At 47.8% G+C, this 15,826-nt stretch overlaps 1 protein-coding gene across 7 annotated transcripts in view; it reads right to left on the reverse strand.

Annotated features, from left to right (window-relative positions):
• The window catches only part of CACNA1E (calcium voltage-gated channel subunit alpha1 E), a 3,100,882-nt gene that overhangs the window by 609,221 nt on the left and 2,475,835 nt on the right, over positions 1-15,826 (reverse strand). For all 7 annotated transcript variants that reach the window (XM_069641436.1, XM_069641438.1, XM_069641434.1 and 4 more), the window contains one exon: positions 10,600-10,910. In XM_069641436.1, coding sequence (XP_069497537.1) covers positions 10,600-10,910 — 311 coding nt within the window. The remainder of the gene's footprint in view (positions 1-10,599; positions 10,911-15,826) is intronic.

Here is a 15,826-nt window from a genome sequence, read left to right on the forward strand (position 1 = left end):
GCAATGCACAGTATCTTCAATGGCATACCAGGATTGTGCTCCAGGCAGCTAAAGTGAAACACAGCATGTCATGTGTAGTAAATAAAAGAATGCCATTTTCGTTTTTCCCTCATCCAGATTGACAATCTGCTAAGAGAAATGCTGACCAGACTTTCAAAGTGTGAACATGGTGTTCTCAAATAACAGCATTATACAAAGGACAATTTCATAGCAACACTCATGCATGTTGAAAATGTGAAAGCCTTATAAGATGCTGTGTAAAGCTATAATTATCTGGTAGTTTGAAGGATATTTGCGGCATGGTACATGGATGGTCATTTTTTCAAATGTGAAACTAAGCTCCAGGACCTCTCCTCTCCTGTTCCTAAGACAGGCCTGGTTGTCTTCATCCATCATTGCCCTTCCTTACAAATACAAGAAAGTAAGAATTTTAAGATTAGAAAACGCAATGAAGACCAGATAAGTCCGGTCTGCTCTGCAGCAGGCGTGACCTCCAGGTCACAAGTCCCATAAAAAGTCAATTAGTGTGGCTATCAGGCAGCTTTGCTTAGGTGACGTGCCTGAAGAGAAACAAAATTTAAGGAGCAAGGGTGGGGGCCCAGAGACAGAGGATATGAAACTGCAGTTTGATTAAATGGGAAAAATACATTTTATTGCATAAAAGGGGCAGCACACATGTCACAGTGGCCACTCCAGGCTTTTATTAAAGGGGGCCATCGCCACCTTCTAAACATGCTAAAATGAATTTGGTGGGATAAACACAACTAAAGTTATTAATGAAAATGTGATGTGGGCCTTCCCTTGATTCCAAGAGATGCAAAAGTTGGTAAAAGCATGCCAGTAATAATTAATATGACGACTGTAAAGTGGAATATTTTTCACTGATATGGCTCCTGAGTAAATGAAGAAAAACTGTATCTCTGCTCAGGAAGTACGTGCAGACTCCACACTAGCCTCATCTGATTTGCCTTAAAATGTAGTTCTTAAAAATATATTCACACATGTAAAGATTTGGAAATTTAGGCTACTTGCCGTGTTGTGAGATTTCTATGTCCTAAAGCATGCCGAGCCCACCTGTCAAAGTGAGATGATGAAGCTCTATCCTCCCACAGCTTTCCCAAATCACCTCCCCATCCCCTTGTCCTATCAGCACACAGGTGGGAGGTGGTTAGTGAAGACTAGCCAATCCCTATTGTGTGAATCATGACAAGTTAGTCTTGTCATTTGCCCTATAAATAAGCAGGTTTGCATGAGAACTGGAAATCTTCCAGTAATTCCGAGACCCAACCTACTGCCGAAATCTGGCGAGAAATATCCCAGCAGAGAGGCCTAAGTCTTATTGGAGACAGGAGCCAAGAGACATAGAAGCTGACTGGAACTTGGAGGAAAGATAGGAGACCCTTGACTGACCCCCTTGCTGTCCCAGTGGTGCCCTGATGCTCCCTGACGCCCAGTTCCAGGCCTCTCCTGTATGTAGAATAATCACAAAGCCATAGATTGTATAGGCCCTATGTTTTTCCAGCATTGTTTTTAGTTATTTCCCCATAGGAAATATCCTGTTTGTTTTTGTAGATCCCTAGCATATTTATGAAAGTAAATAAATAAAATTAATTCCGCTATTGAAATCACAGGATCTAATTGTTGGCATTCGAAACCAACAATCTTTTTCCCAGTGTGCTTTGAACTGGTATACACAAAGATTTGGCAAAAGAATGAATCCCAAAAAACCTGATTCCACGTGGGCGCAGGGAGCAAAACAAAATTCCCCATTGATCCCATTTATTTTAAATCAGAAGGGTGAAGCCTGGCAGTGCCTTTGCATATGCAAGGTGAAAAACGAGATTGCCACCTTTCCCATTCTGTTCTGACCAAAACCCCAAAGTCCTGTGTTTTGTCAGGTGTAGCAAAACGAATTTCCCATTTTGTTCTATTCTTTCACATTGCAGCTGTGCTAAATATCCCAAAAAACGATTTTCCCATTCTGTTCTTACCAAAACCCCAAAGCCGTTGTGCTATGGTTAGGGGTAGCAAAACACATTTCCCATTTCTTTCTATTCTTTCACATTGCAGCTGTGCCAAATATCCCAAAATCGATTTTCCCATTGTGCTCTGATAAAAGACCCAAAGCCCTGTGTGTTAGTTGTGGAAAAACACATTTTCCCATTGCTTTTCTGCCTCCCATATTGTTTCTGTGATCAAATATCCCCAAAACCAATTTCCTCATTGTGTTCCCACTCCCTGCCACTGGCCATCCATTCAGGGGAGTCAAGTTTAATTGACGTTTGGAGGGCGAGGGTTGCTGGGAGAAAGTGTAATTAAATCTGGAATCACTGTGTGTGTTGTATTGCTGTTTTTTCTGTATTGGTGGGTGATTTAAAAGGTAATAATTGTGACTGCATATTTTTGTGTTGGTGCTTTACGGAAGTCATTTTGTTCTTGTGTTGCCACAACATTGGTGGCTGATGTTATTCTATTTGTGATAGTTGCCTAAATAAATGAATTAATAAATATGTTCTGCATACACACCAGCCTGCTTCCTATTCCATTGTGGCACCGGGTACTTGTTGGGGTTGGGTGCGAGATGGGTTGGAGGCATCACCCAATAGAACCTGAATCAAAACCAAAGTGCTTTATTGTGCGCCACATTCATTGTGTGGAAAGGAACTCCATGAGTTGGGTGTGACAGTGTAATAAACCACGAAAAAACGTACCTAAAGCTTAGGTAATCATGGATCTAAAAAAGATGAAGTAACTTACTGACCAATAACTGTAAATACGCAGTAACGCAAGGTAGAAAGACAACATATAGAAGCTTGATATAGAGGAATATATAAAATGGCAAGGACGGCCATATTATGAAAATGGACGACGGCTCATGTTGATTTTAACTAAGCTACCTCAGAGACAGGCCAAGGTTGTAAGAATCAGGAGACGCATGAAAACAGCCACGTGAGCCAACCGGACGATGTGTTCAGGTTGGCCCAGAGTGAAGATGCTATTTTGGGGGATAAGCGCAAAGCACAAAGGGAGTACATGGATAAGCTCTGAATGTGGGACATTCTTTATAAATGAAGGAAGACGAAAATATCTGTGAGAGACAAACTGTTGGTCAAGTAAAAGTGTATAAACTTCATGTGAGATAGAGTGAGCAAGTTTCTAGAGGCCAAGAGGAGCAACAGCACCCTGCATAAATAAATAAAGCAGTAATTGAAAGGTTGAAATTGACAAATTCGTGATTTCTTCACATGTGACTCAGAAGTCGAAAACAAAGGCTATTCATTAAAGCCTTAAGATAAGGTAGTGATGTGCTCACACTCCCTTGAATGTTCCAGGACAGTGAGCAGCAACAAGGTCAACTACAAACGGAAGACTTTGGCTAATGGCCTACTGATGACAGACTAATTGGGAAAATGGGGAGTAGTCTGACGGGATTCAAACACCTAGGTTTTGTTTCACATACGTGCTGCTAAGGAGCCAAAAGTCCAAGGTTGGATTAGAATGCGAACCAATCAGTGAAGTTAGGAGACAACCTAACATACAATGTTGCAGGAGCCAATCCACTGTTGTTATGTCCACTATAGCCAGTACTATATGTACTCTTACATCCCGTCCCCTTACTTACATACTGTATGGGCGTCCCTCATGAGGGACGGGAGAAGGAACTGTTTCACCAGAAAAACCTTCTACCTCTTTAAATTTAGAGGCACGCGGGGTGCGGCCCTGGGAGCATGCACTCGCCTGACTCTGCCCACCGGGTCCACTCCTCAGTCCCCTTTTGCGCATTGACGGGAACGGGCCGATTTCACTAGTGCTCCTGGGTTTGGCTACGGCTATGTAATACCACACGCTCTTCCCCGGTTATTGTTCTATCTTGTCTTTTTTTTTTCTTCTAGATACTTGGTCCTCCGACGCCACGCTCCTCCCCGGCGCATGTCGACTTCGACGGGCTTCAGCAGGTGTCCAGCCTGCGAGGGAACCTTCCCCACATCAGACGCCCATGCCCTTTGCCTCCACTGCCTTGGCCACGACCACGGCTGAGAAGGTTGCTCAGCGTGTGACTCCTTGACACCTCGGGCACTGAAGAACAGACAGTGAGGGGCCTGTCAGGCTCTAGTACCAGCACACGTACCGAGGCTAGTTCAGCTACCAGCCTTGCGGCCGAGGGGTCTCCAGGTCCTTCCAGTATCAGTGTTGCGGGGCCGCAAGGTACTTGTTCCAGGGTTACTCCTGAGGGCCAAAGCCCTAGTACCGGCATCATGTCCGAGGGGGCGCCTTCACGTGGCACTACCGGCAGTTCTGCCGAGGGCTCTACGCCTTCCAGGCCCCGGCCTGAGGTGCGGGATAAGCCTTACGATCCAACACCAAGCGTCTTGGATGGGGCTGGTTTCAGCAAGCCAGGCACCACGACTTCGGCACGTGGCAAGCAGCTCCACAAAATGGCTGCTGCTCCAGACAAAATGGCAGCCCATCTGATACATCCTCTAGCAGAGCTGGTCCAGGAACGAGTCACAAGGTGGGACTGTGGTCAACCAGGTACATGGCCTACAGTGTATCCATCAGCAGTGCAGGGCAGGCTTCCCCTGCATCCCAGACAGAGTGCACCATGGCCCCAGCAGCCCGTGGCCACTCCATCAATATTTCCTGCCACCTCCTCAGCCTCCGAAGACAGGATGGGATATATCCCATGATTCCTCCAATGGCTCTGGTGCCTTAGGCCCCAGCGCTTCCCGCGCTTCCTTTGCCGGCTCCTGCTCCGGCCCCCACGCCACTGGCAGTACAGGCGGTTCCACAGGCTCCGGTTCCCACACTGCAGCCCACGGCACCCAGTACCCCTCCACCAGTTCTGGATCCTCCGAGCACTCAGATGGACACAGACGAGGAGGAGGACCCCAACTCACCATCGTCAGCAAAGGCCTTCCATGAACGCCTTGCGGCCCTGGCCCTGGCAGAATACCTGGGCCTTCCTCAGCCCGAGGAGGAGGTCCTGGCAGAAGTCCTCACGCTAAGGCCCCCCTCCAAGACAGAGATCCCGATGCAGAAGGATGTTGTTGCCCTGGCCAAGAAGGGGTGGCTGAAGTCGCACTCGGCCCAACCTGTCAATCGGCGCCTCAACGCCAAGTACAGGCAGCTAGAAGGGGATACGCTCTTGCTTTCGGCTCATCCTCAGCTGCACGCCTTGGTGATTGCTGCAGCGTCATTCTATTATAAGCCCCAGTCGTCCTCAGCCACCTCGTCCTCTGCGCTGCTAGGCAGGGAGGAGAAGATATTGGAGGCTTATGGGAAAAATCTGTACTCCAACGCCTCCCTGCATCAAGCCAAAGCTGATGCCATGTTGGCAGCTGCTAACCAAAGCCCTCCCAGAACTCCCGCCCCAAAGCCAGGCTTGCTTCAAAGCGGGACTAGGAGAAGCCAGGCTAGTAGCATCCGGCATCATGGAGTCCTCAGTGGCCCATATTGATACCTCTGGCCCGGGCCATCTGCATCACCACGGACATGAGAAGGATGGCCTGGCTCCGGGTGACGAAGTTCAACCCGGACGTCTAGGATCGCATATTGGACCTTCCATTCGAGGGTAGTGACCTCTTCCACTCCTCCACGGATGAAGAATTAGATAAGAAAAAGAACAGCTCACAGACCGCTAAGTCTTTATTCTTATGAAGGCCACGCCTAAGGCGTACACCCAGTCCAATCCACGCTCCGACAAGGGGCAGGTGTCTGGAGTGTTCCGAGGCTTCCAGGAACGGAGGTCCAGGCAACCTGACCGTTCCCAGAGTCAGCATCAAAGGAAACAAAAGGGGGGGGTCAAGGGGTTTATCCAATCCCCCTCCTCCTCAGCAGCCTCAGAGGGAATAAAGGCATGCCACGCCCCTCCAGGTCTTAGTGTCTCCGGTGGGGGGCAGGCTTGCCTCTCATGTGCAATTTTGGCACCAAAACTTTTCAGACCCCTGGACCTTATCTGTAGTCTCCACGGGGTACCACCCACCGGTCCCTCCCTCTCCTCCCTTCTCCTCTCCTCTCCCGATTGGGACAGCAACTCTGTTGGCTGAGGTCCGGTCGCTCGTCGAGAGCCAGGCAGTGGAAGAAGTCCCAGCATCCCTGAGAGGATTGGGCTTCTATTCCAGGATTTTCACCATACAGAAGAAGAACCAGGCTGGCCTGAGAGTTGTGTTGGACCTTTCCACCCTCAACCTCTCCCTACCTCTAGAAAAATTCAAGATGGTTAAGCCAGCTCTCATTGCGACACTGAACAGGGGAGACTGGGTGTGCTCCCCGGATCTGAAGGACGCGTATCTACACGTCCCAACTTGGCAGCCGCATTGGTCCTTTCTGTGCTTCAGGATCATGGGCTGCAATTTCCAGTACAAGGTTCTACCCTTTGGCCTTAACTTGCCCCCAGGGTTTTCACCAGAATGATGAATGCGGTGGCGGCTCTCCTCAGGACCACCACATCTACCCATACCTCGACGACTGGCTCGTCAGGGCCTCATCTCCGCAGGTGGTTCTTCATACCTCCTCCGTGCTTATGAACAGACTCCACGACCTGGGGTTTACTATCAATCTCAAGAAGTCTCAGCTGCAACCCACGCAGAAGCTGACCTTCATGGGCCTCATCTGGGACAACGCCTCCGAGAGGGTGTTTCCCTCAGAGGACAAGATAACGGCCATCAAGAGAGCTACTACTCACTTCCTCTCTAGGACTGTGACCTTGGCCTAGTGGTACCAGCACCTACTGGGCATTATGGCTGCAGTCTTTCTGGCCGTCCCCCATGCAAGACTCAGGATGAGGAGGCTGCAGCTTCACTTCGCAGCTTCCTGGGTTCAAGAGAGGGGCTCACAAGCGGAGCCTGTGGACATTCCCACGTCTCTCCACCCGGACCGACCTACGGCGGGGCAAGCCCTTCCGGCAGCCTCTCCATCAGATCACTGTCACAACAGACTCCTCCCTCGAGGGCTGGGGCGCCACTCTGGACAACCACAGCGTCCATGGAGTCTGGACCTTGCAAGATCAGGAGTCCCACATCAACTGGCTAGAGTTGAAGGCCATATGGCTGGCCCTCAAAGCCTTCCTCCCTCTCATAGAGGGCAAGAGAGTACTTATCCAGACGGACAACTCCACCAGCATGTATTATGTGAACAAGCAGGGTGGTACCAGATCCCCTCCACTTTGCAACCTCGTGATCAGCATGTGAGAGTGGGCCCTGGAGGACAACATCTACCTCATGGCTGTTCACCTCCCGAGGGAAGCCAACCTGGAGTCGGACAGACTCAGCACACTGGTGGCAGACAATTACAAGCGGCAATTGAACGACCTGGTACTGGAGGAAATCTTCTGCAGATGGGGGCACCCCCAAGAGGATCTGTTTGCCTCCCACGTCAACAAGAAATGGCAGCAGTTCGCCTCCTGGCAGGGGTAGGGACCCGGCTCCCTGGGCGATTCCTTTCAGCTACACTGGAACTACATGAGGGCATACACCTTCCCACCCACCCCTCCTGGTCCACAGGGTGATCTGCAGGATAAAGCAATCGTGTCACCTCAGCATCATTTTGATAGCTACCTGTTGGCCAGTGAGACCATGGTTCACCGAGTTGCTTATCCTATCAGACAGGCTTCGCATTCAACTACCTCTGGGCCCAGCTCCACTCCTGACGCAGCAGGGTGGCAGGGTCCTCCAACCTGCTCCTCACAAGCTAGCCCTCGCAGTGTGGTTCCTTACCAAGTCACTCTGTGACACTTGAACCTATCGCAGATTAACCTGGAGATCATACAGGGCGCCATAAGCAAAGCTACCAGGAGCCAATACAAGAGCAAATGGACTAGATTCTGTCATTGGGCCAGCTTTAAGGAGATCGACCCTCTCAAGTGCTCTTTGGATGATGTCCTCTCCTTTTGGGCACACCTCGCGCACTCCGGAGTGCGAGTCAACACATGCCGCACTTACCTGGCAGCCATAGGTGCCTAAATAAATTCAGAGGAGGGTCTCTTTTCCTCCTCTAACCCGGTGGTCAAGTGGCACCTGGTGGGCCTCCACAGACTCTACCCGCCCATAAAGAGGCCTCACCCAGCCTGGGACCTCAACGTGGTATTGGGCGCATTGGCCTACAAACCATTGAGCCAATGGCGTCCGCTGACATCAGGTGGGTAACCCTAAATACAGCTCTGCTCATGGGCCTCACCTCAGCACGCAGTCAGCAAGATCTAGGCCCTCATCACCTCAGATCCCTATACCACTTTTCACAAGGACAAGGTGGTCCTCCGGATACACCCTGCTTTCCTACCTAAGGTCTCATCCGCCTTCCACCTTAACAAAGGGATTGTTCTATCTACTTTCTTCTCCGATACCAAGGGTGAACCTCAGAGAGTGTTGCATCGCCTCGATGTCAGACACACTCTGAAGTATTACTTGGACAGGACCAAGGATTTCTGCAAGTCGGATGCCCTTTTTGTCACTTTCAGAGGTGCAAGGCCAGGTTATCAGGCTTCCAAGGCCTCCATCTCCATTGAGAAAAATGTTTGCTTAAGGAGGGTCTCCTCTCCTCTCCACCCTAGGGCTACACTCAGTTGTAATCGCCCATACAGTATGAAGGAAAGGGGATGGGACGTAAGAGTAATTAATAGTTACTGACCGTAGTGACTAACACACGCGTAGTCCATACGTCCCACCATCCTCCCCCTAATAATACTGGTGTCATTAGGCAATGTTGCATATTGTCGATGCGTCAATGGGGACTGAGGAGTGGCGCCGGTGGGTGGAATCAGGCGAGCGCATGCTCCCAGGGCCGTGCCCCCGCTCGCCTATAAATTTAAAGGGGAAGAAGGTTTTTCTGGTGAAAAAGGTTCCATTTCCCATCCCTCACGAGGGACGCCCATACAGCATGGAGGAAAGGGGACTATGGACTAAGAGTATTTTAGTCACTACGGTGAGTAACTATTAATTGTTTAGAGGTAGTTCAAGGCACACGCTACAGACAAGTAGTAGCCAATGAAGGACAATCCTTATATGTTCTATAAGTAGATATGTTCCCATCACCAATCCATTCCCTTGCTAGGTTTTGTATTTTAACACATAGAATGATGTCACAGATGATGAATATTGAGGTATAAGACCTCCATGTAATGAAAATTGGTTGTCAGTGTGCAAGCATCAGCCCGATATTTGCTATTTGACCCTTCTTTATTAAACAGTGAATAAAGTAGCACTTTACCATACTCTTTGAGTCTATCCGATTATTTGGTCTAATATCTATTATTGTAATCCCATCTATCACAAAAGATACTTCAAGTTGCTAGAGCACAGAACCTTCAGCCAGGGTCCAATGCCGAGTTCTCCTTGTGAAGTCTTCAGATGATCTGCCCAAGAGAGGGCATCAGCGCTCTTTGAAAGCCAAATGGGCCACATTGATTGGTGTAGGCTAAGCCTACCTGAATGAACCAATCATGGGTCCCTACCAACAATCTCCTGTATGTGTGAGGTCATAACTAGAGTGCTTTGCAACAGAAAAGGTAAAGGGGTGAAAACATGTAATCTTCCTGTCTGTTCATAATTAAAGGGTCTCTCTGGTTAATCTCTCCGTGGTTCCTGATTAAAGCGGCAGGTTTCCCTTGAAGCTGTGGCGAGACCAGACTTTTGGTCGCAGCCAAACCACATACTTGTACCTTCTGAATGGGGTCCCTCTGCAGGGATGACTACTGTAAATACACAGTCCCAGATATGACAGGTCACAACCCTTGATAGTGAGAGGTTTGAGCTGGCTTCATGTTGACACAGTGCATATCAAAGGTTAGTTGAGGTTTTCTGTCTCCTTTGTTCACCTCTGCAGCTAGGCCTCATTTGGGCATTTTTGAAGTATACTATGTTAGTATGCTAATTACGCTAATTGCTGCCACCATTCTGCAGTGCCTACATAAGAGGACAGGGCAGATCCACAGAGCCTTTGATGGTTAATTAGGCTAGCAATGGAAGAAGGACGGTTTTCACCTCCACCTTCTGAGAGACAAGGTGTAATCCTGAACGTCATATCGCAGCTAAATATGACAGAGAGACTGCGCCTGTAGGCTTTCTCCACCCAGAGCACACAGATGCATGTGTATGTTGTGCAATTTCCCAGAGGATGATGTACCATCATTCAATTTCAAATAAAGCCCAGGTGAGCGCACACCCACCGTGTGGATGGTCGAATTCCTCACAGCATCATTCACAATTAGGTCAAAAATTGAAAACCTAAAAAAGCCCCAACATTCACCATCTATGCCCCCCCACACACACATACACAAATAGACACACTCACTGCTCATAATCATGCACATGATATCATTAATTAAATTACAAGTGAATTCAATGTTGACATGATTGGTAATACTAGATGTCCTCTTGAAGCAATGTGTAAATATCTATCAGACTACCTAGAAGATAAACTATGCATAAATATTCAAATATCCGCACACATCTGTTTATATGTAGAGAGACAGAGAAAGAGGGGCAGAGGGACGGAAAGACAGCAGAATAAAAGGAAATAGGCATTGAAAGACATGGGAAGGGGAGCGAGAAGAGCCGAGTGGCCAGAAAGAGTAAGAAGGAGAGACTGAGTGGGAGTCCTCACTCTGTACCACGGTGGAGTCAGCAGGTATGCCTTCACGGCCCATGTCGATGAAAACACTGGTGCTCTCTGTGGTCTCCTCCGCGATGGCAGTGTTGGAGGAGGTGTCAGTCAACCGCTTGATGGGATTCCCATTCCCGGCCTCCGTACACAGGCGACTCAGAAGTGCTTGCTCGCTGCAGTCAATCTTGTTAGTTGTTGTGCAGCAGCTATTGTGGGACTGGTCAAGCTCTGGAGGTTGAGGTATGACCAGGAGTTTTGACTCTATATTGGTTCCAGCGCATCCGGAATCCATGGTTGGCCATTCCGTTGTTCTACACAACAAAAAAAGAGGTGAATGAAGCAAACAATACACAGTCAATGATGAGAGAGGGTAAAGTCATGAGAGGTGAAGAAGGAGAAGGCAAAGATTACAGAAAGATTTTAAACTAGACAGAAAAGAAGAGTTGAAGAACTGCAGAGGAAATAAGAAACGTGTGGAAATGGAGAGGGAAAAAAGTGTGGAACTGGAGAGGGAAATGAAGAAAGGTTTGCAACTGGAGAGTGAAAACAAGACCAATGTGGAACTAGAGACCGAAAATAAGTGCGTGGATTGGGATAGGAAAGGCAGACCTGAAAGGAGGAACTCTGCCAAGTACACAGAGCGTATATTTAGCCTTCCTACACATTTTTGCAGCTCAATCTGTAAACTTGCCTTTCTTATTGTCTCATTGAAATCTCCCAACAGTACCAGTTCAATCTCCATAAAGGAGCTGAACATTCATACATTCTTTCTGCTTATTGCTTACTGACCACTTTCCTTACCTTAAGGGTGTCTTGTTAGTAAGTGCTGGGAGTGGTATGTTTAATGTGCATTGCTTCAGTTTATACAGTTCTTTCTATGTCACGTATATAAGGAAGGTCTACTAGTTTTTATTTAAACTGTTGTCTATACAGCCATGCCCCCCACCACCTCTTTGCACTAGGCCCGGTATTGATAAGCAAGATTTGATCTGTCTTTGTGGTCGACTATCGATGAACACTATTGATGAATCTCTAGGTCGGGACTCATGCTCTCTCTGTTGAACGGTGAGAAATCATCAGACTTTTTCTGGCAAGATCTTGTGTGTTGTATAGAGTGGGAGAATGGTGTTAACTCAATAGTGCAGATACCACACTCCTTCCCGGCATCCAACAATGCTATGATACGGGCAGAGCAGAAGAGGACTTCTTGAGCAAGAAACACAGTTACTTGGCCACCTAAGCAGCTTCCTTATTCGGATCACTTCCCCACGTGGCAGGTAACCAAGTGTGAGTCATAATCTGCTAAGGTGAGTACGATCACATGCAGTGGCAAGTTAAGAGCTATTAAATTAAATCCAGGAGAAACCCCTTTAGAAATAGGTGAACAAATTAAAAACATTGTGGATCTGTGGATCAATGGTAAAACCTTAGACACGCTAACAGAAATGATCACCCTGGAACAGTTTACTTATTCCTTACCCCCTTTTCTGCAAAAAGCTGTTCTTCAGTTAAATCGACCAACCCTAATTATGGCCATTGAGACTGCTCAAAAGCACTCAGACGCAGCTAAACATTTCCATTCGGCCCATCGTTGGTACGAACGGAGGGATCATAAATCGATCCACCGATCTCAAATACATGGAACCGTGAAACCAGGGGGATTATATAAAGGCAGGGAAGGACTGCTACAAGAAAGGATAGACATCAAGAGGGTTGACCCAAAAGCCAAAGAAGAAAGCAAAAAGGAAGAAACAAAAGGAAGTAGACCATCTCCTCCTGTCTGTTTCTCCTTTTCTCCTGCAGGAAAACCAGACATGTGGCTTGGTATTGTCCAAAGAATCTAAAGGATGAACCTATGGAAATAGGTTGCCTAAAGGGTGAAGAATGGGATGATCCCGAGAAAGAGCTAGAAACCTTTAGTATCTGTTTATGCCAATCGTCTACGGATTTCACATACGAGAAGGCTTGGGTAAGCGGAAGACAAGTAAGGGCCTTAATCGACTCGGGTAGTAAGCAAACTGCTATCCGAGTCGATTTAGTCTCAACTGAGGTACTTGAGAATGTGGCCCTAGTTAGAATCACCTGTGTGCATGGCGATAACGAAGTGTACCCCAACATACCCATACACATTAACATCAGGGAAGTGTCATGTGAAATATTATCAGCCATAATACTGGGGCACCCCGAAGAAGTTATCCTAGTACGAGACTTCCCTACCTTTTCAAATCTATTACAGGAAAATAAACCTCCATTTGGAGATTTTCTAGCCCAGAGTAGCTGGCAAGCAGACTATTCCTCCCAAAACTCTCCAATCAAACCCCAGTTTATAGGCTACTGTAGAGAGAGCAATAAAACCTCCAGACCTCTACGAAAACCAACTAGAGCCAAGCAAAAAAATATGCAAGAGTTTGTGGATATGTCTCGTCCCTGTTCTCCTCCTAATACGGGACAAAGAACAGATATATCCACCCTGCATAGGGGAAGGGCATGTGAGAAACCTGAAGGTGTCTCCCTGACCAGTCCCCGGGGGTCTGTCATCCAGGTGGCCAGGACACGGCCATCGCTATTGGACCCAGTTCCTGGGGGTGGACCAGTGAGGGAGGATCACCTGGATGGGGGATCCTTGGGGAGTGGAAGTGGGGCACTGACAGGTGAGACGCAGTATCCCCCTTCTTATGACAAAGTTTCCCCAACTTTCCACGTAGGATACACAAACATTTTACTCCCCCCTTTCCGACGTGAACACTTTCACACATTACGAAGAACGACGGACTAAGACTCAAACTATTTACCTGACATGTCCCAACACCAGGGTCAGGCAAAGTCAAGCATTTGACCCGAACCACACAAACCTGACGGTCCTTTTCCTTCCCCACTGGGATAAAAGGTGGAGCACAAGAGCACAATACGAGCAAGGCAGACCATACGTCCAGGGAGCTAAATCAACACGACAGTTCAAGAGGAGGAGAAAGATGGCGTATACCGATAGAGTAACAGGGAGACAAGAGACCTTGCCCTTTCCAATCAAGGCCTGTGAGACCTCCGCAGAAGGAATCGTAAGACTGCGAACAATAGCCAGTGTGTGTTACAGCAGATGTCTACGGTACACAAGACCCTCCCCCGCTGATAACCAAGCCGGGGAAAGACGCTTGTCTCTGTGGTACCAACCTCAACTCTGAGGAAAAAGAAAGCCAATCGGTTCATCACAGTCGGTGAGTTGAGGGGAGAGTCAATAAGAAACCGAACTGTGTTGAATGAAAAGTAGCAAACTGCTAATTGAACTTTGAAAGTATAAAGAACAATTGTTGTGAAAGGGGGAAAACCAGCAACAGAGGAGTCCAGCACCACGTGGGTGCTCAAGCAGGCAACTCTGGACGATTACCCAAGTTTTGAAACTACCGTAACCAGAAGGCCTTGGGAAAGGTGAGGTGAGAAGAGAGGTCAAAGTGGTCATACAGGGCCCTTGTAAAATCCTCTGTACAGTCGAAAGCCTTTGACCGACAGATGATTGTGAAGCCAAGGGGAGTGAATGCTGCATCGTAAGAGTTGAATGGAAAAGACGAGATTGGCAAGAGTGAAACTGAACAAGGGATGCCGGTAAAGAGGGGGCGAAGTCTAAAGTCCCAAAATACAGTGTGTTGACAAAAGTGAACCCGAACAAGGGATGTCCACGGTGAACTGTACAAAAAGATATTAAGACTTGTGAAGAACGCCATAGTGAACCCGAACGAGGGAGGCGACCAGTCGAGAGGGGTTTGAGCCGGAATGAGGGAGATCAAGGGGTGAACAGACATCACCCGAAGATTTGTGAATGCCAGAAGGGTCGGAGCCCGAGGGGTGAACAGTCATCACCCAAAGATTTGCAAATGCCAAAGGGGTCTGAGCCCAAACGAGGGGGATCCAAGGGGTGAGTAGCCATCACCCAAAGATTATGTGCAAACAGAAAGGAACTTTGAATTTTTGTTTGTTATTTTGAACCACAGGCCCTCGAAAACAAGGGAACATAATTATCAGAGGTCCAGGTATTATTGAAGAACTTTCTAAGGGATCTGCGACTGAAAGTGGGGCATCCATAGGTGAAAGACATCATCAGAGGATCCTAATATTGCTGAAAGGAACTCTTTGTTCATTATTTGAATACTTATTTGATACTTCAGGCCCACGGCACCAAGAGACTGTTTGATGGAAAAGAGACTTAACCACCGTATGCCCCGATTGCTTAAAGCGGAACTGTTAGCTCGTGCTGGGAAAGCTCAAGCGTGTGCTGTGCTCCAAGTTCCACCTTGTCCCGTGCTGAAAACGTGGGGAAAGGAGACCTCCAGTACCGCATCCTGACTTATCATTTGTGAACACTTCCTTCATTCCTAAGAACATTATTCCACACTTCTTTTTGTATTCAGCGTAAGGATTGGCAATAGGTTTTTCTTGGTATAGGCCCTGTTATTTGACACGCCGCCACTGGGACTGCCTTATTATTTGATGGTCGAAGCTTGCTCCCATCTTAGATTTAGGTTTAGATTAGGTGTTTTTCCAACCTACCTTTACAGTTTAATGAACACCCTTGAACTGTGATCACTTGTGTCTGTCTTTACGGTTGCCACCATGAGTTCCCTACAGCCTGCTAAACGTTTAAAGGGAGCGTTCACGTTTCTACATGTGCTTCATACTAGGGATTCAAAACATACCTAGACTCTGCCCTCCATGTCAGAGTGATGTAGTTGGGAAGCACACACCAGGGCCCAAGTGGAGGGTACATGTGGGGGGACGTAGTCCCTCCACTGTTTTCAGAGGGCACCTTGATTTGCTAATTTCTGGTGATGCCACATTAAATTGGTATGTTAATGAGCCACCCCCGCTTTTTTATTAGGACTTGACCTCTCAGAACCCCAGTCGCTGAGTAGAGGCAGCATGCAGATCCTGCCCAGAGATCGGCTTCTAACACAACGGCAGTATACCTTGTATCAGCCACAGAGACGAACAATCTGTTCATGAGCTGTGGAAGAGATATTCATGATGATGATTGATTGATTGATGATGATGATTCATGTGATGTGACTGAGAAGGGCAGTGATACATACCCTGAGTCACAAATATCAAGCGTGTGTTAATGTGAGCACGCAAAAGAACTAAGAGGTGCCGAGGTGTTAATAATATTAAGGTACTGGGTGCCCACATTACTTTACTCTTGATGGGGGACACTAGCAAACATGCAGCATGTGCCTCCATT

The sequence above is a fragment of the Ambystoma mexicanum genome, chromosome 1q (genome assembly GCF_040938575.1).
Source record: "Ambystoma mexicanum isolate Mex_15411 chromosome 1q, UKY_AmexF1_1, whole genome shotgun sequence".
Lineage (NCBI taxonomy): Eukaryota > Metazoa > Chordata > Amphibia > Caudata > Ambystomatidae > Ambystoma > Ambystoma mexicanum.